This window comes from Hevea brasiliensis, chromosome 1 (genome assembly GCF_030052815.1).
Source record: "Hevea brasiliensis isolate MT/VB/25A 57/8 chromosome 1, ASM3005281v1, whole genome shotgun sequence".
NCBI lineage: Eukaryota > Viridiplantae > Streptophyta > Magnoliopsida > Malpighiales > Euphorbiaceae > Hevea > Hevea brasiliensis.
The window spans coordinates 109,104,804-109,114,388 of record NC_079493.1 but is presented as its reverse complement, the minus strand read 5'-3'; the positions used below and the strand labels follow the sequence as shown (position 1 = coordinate 109,114,388).

The 9,585-nt window shown below is 38.1% G+C and overlaps 1 protein-coding gene across 1 annotated transcript; it reads left to right on the top strand.

The window, feature by feature from the left end:
- Positions 1–6,566: 6,566 nt before the first annotated feature.
- LOC131183260 (secreted RxLR effector protein 161-like) lies at positions 6,567–8,967 on the top strand. Its single transcript, XM_058153792.1, has 3 exons — positions 6,567–6,924; positions 8,552–8,609; positions 8,721–8,967. The coding sequence occupies exons 1-3, from the start codon at positions 6,567–6,569 to the stop codon at positions 8,965–8,967; spliced, it is 663 nt and encodes a 220-aa protein (XP_058009775.1).
- The last annotated feature ends 618 nt before the right edge of the window (positions 8,968–9,585 follow it).

Genomic DNA, 9,585 nt, shown 5'->3' with positions numbered 1-9,585 from the left:
TACCATAAATGATTTCTCTAAATCATTTTATGAACCTCATAGACCATGGTTAACACCTAGCATAGCATGCCATAGCCACCCAATTAGTAATAAGGTTTACCTTAAATGAACCTATAATCATATGTTACCATGCACTAGAATCTCTCATTACAAAATCCCAACTCAAGCCGAGTCATGGTTTATGTCAAACTCCATTTGCTATGAATATTATGTTCTCTTTTAATTCCAGTTCTTGATTAAAAGATTTTCTCATCGAAACTCTTTTACGAATAAATCTATCTGTCCTAGCAGGAACTTGAAACATCAAGAACAATTAAATGAACATAGGATTTTATCTCTATTTACTTAGAGGAACAGATTCCATCTTGATCAACACCTACCTCCATATATAACTAGTAGGAGCCAACAGATGCCCATATACCCATACACAGTACAAGTATGAAAGCAAGATCAAACTCAAACTACCTATATACAAGATAACTGTGCTATCTCAGTCTAAAGATTATATGCATCGATATGATTTATGACAAAACATTGACAAGAGTAAACTCCATGTGCTTGTCATAAGTGTCACTGGTTCGGCCTACTTATCATTTATAAGTGCCTATCATGTTTGTTATATGGCATGAGACTCACGATTCCATCTTATTTATATCTCATATAAATAACCTGGGAACAAACATGAATACAATCTTTCTGGATAAGTCATGTCCTTATTATGAAGTATCCTCGATTGTGAACCTATTTATGATACTTTGTGCTAGAAATATTGTCACTCATATTCTTAACAACTTAAGAATAATATTTCTAACAAAATATCAATGGACCTTTTCTATTACACATAAATATATTATGTAAACGGAAAAGTGGAAATGCCTTTTATTAATAAAAATATGTACAAGATACATACTAAATGATATGCTCTAGGGCATACTACTAACAGAAAGCTGATCTAAAGGAGAGAGTCTTGAGTGCGATTTTCATAAGTGTAACTGATAATATCCTACGCGAGATTGCTGGTGAAAGCTCAGCATTTGTGGCGTAAAAGAAATTAGATGAGTTATACTCTACTAAATCGTTGACCAACCGCCTGTATCTGAAGAAAAGGCTTTACAATCTAAGAATGATTGAAGGTACGTCTATTAAAGAATATTTGGATGAATTTAATTCAATTATTATGGACCTGAAGAATATTGATATTGACATTAATAGTAAGGATCAAGCCCTTATTGTGTTATGTTCTTTGCCACCCTCTTATAAAACTTTTGTTGATACTCTGTTATATAGGAAAGACAGTATTTCACTAGATGATGTTAGTAATTCTCTAAAATCAAAGGAGTTGAAAAAGAAATTTCCAGATAATAGAGAAAGATTTGAGGGGGAAGGTTTGGTGAGCAAGGGAAGAATAAATTCAAGGGAGAGTTCTTCCAGCAGGAAGAAATCTAAGGCTAGATCTAAGTCAAGAATGAAAAAGGCCAACTGTTTTGAGTGCGGGGAGCAAGGTCACTACAGGAGAGATTGTCCAAAGTTGAAAAATAAAAAGGAAAAACAACCAGAAAGTTCTGCGAATGTGGTTGATAGTTTTATTGATTCTAATGGTGATGACAGTGCTAGAGAAATTTTATCTGTGAGTTCAGATCATTGACAAAATTCCTAAATTCTTGATACTGATGATACTTATAACATGTGTCCACACAGAAACTGGTTTGTCACTTACAAACAGATGAGTGGCAAGGTGTTTCTGGGCAATGATCATGCATTATCTGTTGAAGGAATTAATAACATCAGATTGAGGATGTTTGATGGCGTTGTCAGAACTATAGAGTGTTGGCATGTTCTAGGACTAAAAAGGAGCTTGATTTCTCTTGGGACACTTGACTTTCATGGATTTAAATACCATACAGAGAATGGAGTTCTCAAAGTGTGCAAGGGCTCTATGATACTCATAAAGAGTAGTTTGGTTTCAGGATTGTATTTTCTTTAGGGTAGTACAGTTTCAGGGGAAGCTGCAGTAGCATCCGGAAGCAATAATCAGAATCAGACTCAATTGTGGCATATGCATCTTGGTCATATGAGTGAAAGAGGATTATCTGTGTTAAGCAAATGAGATTTGTTGGACGGGCAGAAAATAGAATCTATGGACATTTGTGAACACTGTGTGTTTAGCAAACAGACCTGGGTGAAGTTCAATAAAAGGGCAGTGGCCAAGACCAGAGGAATGGTGGATTATATCCACTCAGATCTATGGGGTCCTAACAGAATTCCTTCTAAGAGTGGTGCCAGGTACTTCATGACCTTGATTGATGATTACTCTTGGATAGTATGGGTGTATTTTCTAAAAACAAAAGATGAGGCATTTTCAACCTTTGTAAAGTGGAAGACGATGATTGAGAAGCAGACAGAAAAGAAGGTTAAGTGTCTTAGAACTGATAACGGATTGGAATTTTGCAATCGTGAGTTCGATGCATTATACAGTAATGAAGGTATAGTGAGACATCGCACTTGTACAAAGACACCACAACAGAATGGTATTGCAGAATGCATGAATAGAACGCTTTGTGATAAAGCACGAAGCATGCTCTCACATTTAGGATTGGGAAAGGATTTCTAGGCTGAAGCAATTAATACTGCCTGTTTCTTGGTTAATAGATCACCATCTACAACTATTGAGTGCAAAACTCCTTTTGAGATCTGGTCCAGTTCACTTGTTGATTACTCTCAGCTGAGAGTATTTGGTTGCCCTGCTTGTGCTCATATGAGAAATGGTAAGCTTGAGCCGAGGGCAAGAAAATGCATATTTCTAGGGTATGCATTTGGAGTGAAAGGCTACAGGTTGTGGTGCAATGATCCAAAGTCTCCAGGATTAATTATCAGTAGGGATGTGACATTTAATAAGTCTGCTTCATTGGATAGTCTATTGGAAAGGCAGCTGTTAGCTACCACTTATTTTGCATTTATTTAGGGCATTTGTTTAGGAATTTTTGTGTGCATATCTGTTCTTACCTTTTGTATGATTCTGATACAATTTTGGTAGTTTAGCTTGATTAGGAACCTATTTATTAGCTGTAATGTTTTATATATATCTTTGATTTCTGGGGCAATAAACATCAGAATTCTTATTCTAAAATTTCTTAGTTCTTTTACATGGTATCAGAGCCATGGCTGATGAAAAGAAAAATGAGAGTTCTGGATCAGGGAACAAAACTTCTAGTTCTTACACATTGAATTCAAATGACAACCCAGGTAACTTGATTACCCAAGTTTAGTTGAAGGGCGAGAATTACAGAGAATGGGCATGAGCTATGCGAACTGCATTGCGGGCCAAAAAGAAATATGGTTTTATTGATGGATTTGTTAAGCAACCAGCAGATGACTCACTGGAACTCGAAGATTAGTGGACGGTTAACTCTATGCTAGTTTCTTGGGTGCTTAACACCATTGATCCGATGCTTCGCTCGACCATCTCTCACATGGAGAACATAAAGGATCTGTGGGAGGATATTAAACAGAGGTTCTCGATTGGGAATGGTCCACGAATGCAGTAACTGAGATCGAATCTGGTGAATTGTAGGTAGGAAGGTCAACCGATCGTGTCCTATTTTGGAAGACTCAAAACGTTATGGGATGAAATAAATAACTATGATCAGATACCAGTGTGTATCTATGTAGGCTGTAGATGCAATCTTACCATTGAATTAGAAAGAAAGCGTGAAGAAGAGAGAGTTCATCAGTTTTTGATAGGCTTGGATGAAGAAGGATACAGAACAGTGCGCTCTAATATTTTGAGCACTGAACCCTTGCCCAATTTGAATCATGCCTATGCTATGGTTGTTCAACAAGAGCGGGCGCGATCTATGACACAAACCAAGGAAGAAAGAGGCAATCCTATGAGTTTTGCAATTCGAGCAGGAAGTCAAAATTCAGGGGGGCATAAAGACAAATCCTCAATTTGTTCTAATTGCAATCGAGAGGGACATGATGCTGAAAGTTGTTTCCAGCTGATAGGTTATCAAGAATGGTGGGGTAATAGACCACGTGGAACTTCTGCTGGACGAGGAGGTGGTCAAAAGCGTGGCAATGAAGCAGGACGTAGCAAGGGAGGAGTTGCTCGCCACACAAGTAACTGGAGTTGATGGTGGGCGTGGAATTGTGACAGATTCAGATCGAAAGGGTCTTAGTGGATTAAATGAAGAGCAGTGGGATGCTTTGCTGGGAATGTTGAATTCTTGTCAGAATGGTGGCAATGAGAGGCTGATAGGTACGCAGAGGATATTTCCTTGGATTATTGACACAGAAACTTCCCATCATATGACAGGAATGTTGGCATTTTTGAGTGAATTGCGTGACATTGTGCCATGCTGAGTCGGGTTACCTAATAGAGAAAAGACCTCGGCGGTGAAAGAAGGAACCGTGTTGCTTGGAGGAGACTTGAAATTGCAACGAGTCCTTTATATGCCAAATTTGAATTGCAATCTGATCTCTGTATCACAACTACTTAATGATTCAAATTTGGTTATTCAACTCACTAACAAAATTTGTGCTATACAGGACCTAAATTCGAGGAACTTGATTGGAGCGGGTGAGCAACGCGAGGGGCTGTACTTTTTCAAGGGAGTGACATCGGTACATGCTTGCAAGGTAACTGATGTGGGGTCTTTTAAGCTTTGGCATAAGAGAATGGGTCATCCTTCTTATAAGGTGGTAGAGTTAATTCCAGAAGCTGGTAAAATAGTTAGGAAAACTAATAAAACTTGTGAAGTTTGTTTTAGAGCAAAGCAAACAAGAGAGATTTTCTTTTTTAGCGACAATAAAACTGATGATTGTTTTGAATTGATACATTGTGATTTGTGGGGACCTTATAGAGTCCCAACTTCTTATGGAGCAATTTACTTCTTAACAATTGTTGATGATTACTCTCATGCTATTTGGATATATTTGCTGAATGGAAAACAAGAAGTAGCTTGTGTTCTTAAGAAATTTGTTGTGATGGTTAAACGCCAATTTGAAAAAAATGTGAAAATTGTCAGAAGTGATAACGAAAGTGAATTTATGTGCTTGAAAGAATATTTTGATGAACAAGGGATGTTGCATCAGACTTCCTGTGTAGGAACACCTCAACAAAATGGCCGAGTGGAAAGAAAACATCGCCATATTCTTAATGTGGCAAGAGCTTTATGTTTCCAAGCAAATTTACCCATAGAATTTTGGGGAGAATGTGTACTTGCAGCCAGGTATTTGATATAGGACTCCATCTATGTTATTAAATGGTAAAACCCCATATGAGATGCTCTTTGGGAAAGTACCTTCTTACATACACGTTCGAGTTTTCGGTTGTTTATGCTATGCGCATAATCTGAATCGGGATAAAGATAAATTTGGTAGTAGAAGTCGTAGGTGTGTTTTTGTTGGGTATCCATTTGAAAAGAAGGGATGGAGATTGTATGATTTGGAAACTAAAGAATACTTTGTATCAAGAGACGTGGTATTCACTGAAATAGAATTTCCATATGCAAATGAGAAAATAATGGATGATGAACTCATTAAAAATTGAGTTGAGGAGTTGGGTGATGAAGTTGATGGTTTAGAGAACAACTTGGGAAAGGAGCACAATGAAAGTGTGGGTAGAGAAAGTGAGGTGAATCCTGAAACGGAAGAATTGATCCATGAAAACAGTGAGGGAGTGGATAGAGGTGAAGTTGTTGAAGAGCAACTAGGTAGGGGACAAAGGGCCAAGCAACCCAGTGTTTGTTTGAAAGATTATGTGACAAACGCCATCAAAACAAGCCCCTCGGTATGCTCACCTTCCCAATCTGATTCCTCAGGTACGCCTTACTCTATAGCACATTATGTGGGTTATGATAAATTCTCTGCACAACACCGATGTTTTTTGGCAGCCATTACTACAGGACATGAACCAAGCTCTTATGCAGAAGCAGTTAAGGATGAACGGTGGAGAGCAGCTATGAGAAAAGAAATACAGGCTTTGGAGGATAATGGTACATGGACAGTTGAAAATCTGCCATTTGGGAAGAAAGCAATAGGAAGCAAGTGGGTATACAAAATTAAATACAATTCTGATGGAAGTGTTGAACGATACAAGGCGCGGTTAGTGATATTGGGAAATAATCAAGTTGAAGGCATAGATTATCAGGAGACTTTTGCTCCTACAAGAAAATGGTTACTGGCGCACCTTTCTTCGCTAGGCTGCAAAGAATTGGGAACTCCATCAGATGGATGTCCAAAATGCTTTCTTACACGGTGATTTGGAGGAAGAGGTTTACATGAAGATGCCGCCTGGATTTGCTTCTCAATCACCAGGGAAGGTTTGTAAACTCCAGAAATCTCTATACGGTTTGCGGCAAGCACCTAGATGTTGGTTTGCGAAATTGGCTGCATCTCTGAAAGCTTATGGATTTCAGCAATCATATTCAGATTACTCTTTGTTCACTTTTCGAGCTGGGACTGTTTAATTGAATGTGCTTATTTATGTGGATGACCTTATTATCTCCAACAAGGATGTTTCCGCTGTACAAAAATTCAAGAACTATTTGAGTTGTTGCTTTCATATGAAAGAATTGGGGAAGTTGAAATTTTTCTTAGGGATTGAAGTAGCCAGAAACTCGAATGGTATTTTCTTGTGTCAACGTAAGTATGAGTTGGATGTAATTTCAGAAGTTGGATTACTGGGTTGCAAGCCAGCTAAAACTCCTCTTGAACAAAATCACAAGCTGGCCCTTACCAAGAGTGATGATGTGGATGACCCTGCTCAGTATAGGCGTCTGGTGGGACGGCTTATTTATCTAACAATAACTCAGCCCGAGTTGTCTTATTGTGTGCATATTCTTGCTCAGTTCATGCAACAACCGAAGAAAGCTCATTGGGAAGCAGCTATTAAAGTTGTGCATTATTTGAAAGGAAATCCAGGTCTGGGTATACTACTGCATGCCAATTGTGATCTCAAATTGTCTGCTTACTGTGATTCTGAATGGGCTAGCTGTCCTTTGACGAGACGGTCTTTGACCAGTTATTTTGTTCTTTTGGGTGAATCCCCTATCTCGTGGAAGACTAAAAAGCAACAGACAGTGTCTCGCTCATCCACTGAAGCTGAATATCGGTCTATGAGTACTGCAACTTGTGAACTTAAATGGTTGAAAAGATTATTGAATTCTCTTGGTGTGGTGCATACTGAACCTATGAATTTGTATTGTGATAGTCAGGCAGCTCTGCATATAGCTGCTAATGCTGTCTATCATGAACTTACCTTTTGTTGTATAATTCTGATACAATTTTGGTAGTTTAGCTTGATTAGGAACCTATTTGTTAGCTGTAATTTTTTATATATATCTTTGATTTCTAGGGCAATAAACATCAGAATTCTTATTCCAAAATTTCTTAGTTCTTTTACATAGTCAGAAGGAGAAGTCAATAGCAGAATCAGATCACAGTGTCAGAGAACAGGTGGAGCTTGACATTGATACTTCAGCAGTTTAGTCTAGTGATTCAGAGGATGAGATGCAAAATCTTGATCAACAAGAGGATGCACTTGAGCAATAGCAACGGGAACCATATAGCATTACAACTGGTAGAGCAAGAAGACAGATTAGACCACCATAGAGATATGCATATGTAGATCTAGTTGCATTTGCCTTGTCAGTAGCTGAAACAGTTGATGTGCATGAACCTAGCAATTATAGAGAAGCTATTTCTTGTTCAAATGCAGATAAGTAAGTTAGTGCTATGAGTGAAAAAATTGAATCTCTTCACAAGAATCAAACTTGGGAGCTTGTAACATTGCCTGAGGGACAAAAAGTAGTAGGTTGCAAATGGGTATTCAAGAAAAAGAAAGGCACTCCAAGGGTTGAAGCACCTCGATATAAGGCATAGTTGGTAGCAAAAAGCTTTACTCAGAGGGAGGGGATTGACTTTAATAAAGTTTTTTCTCCAGTTGTGAAGTATAGTTCTATCAGAGTCTTACTTGGTATGACTGCTCTTCATAATTTAGAGCTTGAACAACTAGATGTGAAGACAACATTTTTGTATGGTGAGTTGGAGGAGCAAATTTATATGAGTCAGCCTGAGGGATTTGTCATTCAAGGTATGGAAAACCGTGTTTGCTTGCTTAAGAAATCTTTATATGGTATGAAACAGTCTCCTAGGCAGTGGTACAAAAGATTTGATACATTCATGGTTCGTAATGACTTTAATTGTAGTTTATATGACAATTTTGTGTATCATAAGAAACTTTCAGATGATTCCTTTATTTATTTGCTATTGTATGTGGATGACATGCTTATTGCTGCTAAAAGCATGTCACAAATTAACATTCTAAAAAAGCAGTTGAGTGATGAGTTTGAGATCAAGGATTTGGGTGCTGCAAAGAAGATATTGGAAATGGAAATTACCAGGGATATAAGTGTTGGGAAGTTTTTCTTGTCTCAATAGGCCTATGTTGAGAAAGTGCTTAAACGTTTCAACATGAATAATGCTAAGCCTATGACTATTCCATTTGCTGCCCATTTCAAGTTATCTGCAAACATATAACCAAAAACAGATGAGGAGATGGAGCACATGTCCAATATTCCCTATTCGAGTGCTGTTGGTAGCATCATGTATGCTATGGTGTGCACCTAACCTGACATTTCACATGCAGTTAGTGTTGTGAGCAGATACATGGTGTGTCCTGGGAAAGAGCATTGGCAGGCTGTGAAATGGATTTTAAGGTATTTGAAGGGTACTATAGATGTTAGTCTGACATTTGATAGGGCCAAGATGAGTGATTCAGTTGTTGGCTATGTAGATTCAGATTTTGCAGGGGACTTAGACAAGAGAAGATCTTTGATAGGTTATTTGTTTACTCTTTCAGGAAGTGCTATGAGTTGGAAGGCAACATTGCAAGCTACAGTTGCTTTGTCTACCATAAAGACTGAATATATGGCCTTAGCAGAGGCAGTGAAGGAAGTTTTATAGTTACAAAGTTTAGTGGGTGATCTTGGGTTGATACAGAATAAGGCAACAGTGTTTGGTGATAGCCAGAGTGTAATACATTTCACAAAGAATCAGATGTACCATGAGCAAACTAAGCACATTGATGTCAGATATCGCTTCATTCAGGACATTATATCTCAGGGGACTGTAGTTGTGTAAAAAATCTCTACACATGATAATCCAGCAGATATGATGACCAAGGGAGTCCCAGTTAGCAAGTTTAGGCATTGCCTAGACTTAGTTGGTGTTTGTAGTGCTCAATAATGTCCTTGCGAAGGCATATGGCAAGGCAGAGTGTGTTTTGTGGTTATTTTGTTGATGATAGAGGAAATTCAAGCCTAGGGGAAGAATTGTTATTTTTTTATGGCTTTGAATTTTGGGATATGTTTTTCTTCATGGATCGGAATTGTGACCCGACCCGAAAGTTTCGTGCTGCGACCCGATTGGGATAAAATGTGAGATCTGTGGTGGTATGGACTAGTATAAATATTGTAATATTCTACTCTTTGCAGTAGAGTTGTGAGATATTCGGGGAAACACACTGGGGTTAGGATTTGAGAGTTCTGATTGATTGTATCTTGCTCTTTTTCATCATAGTGG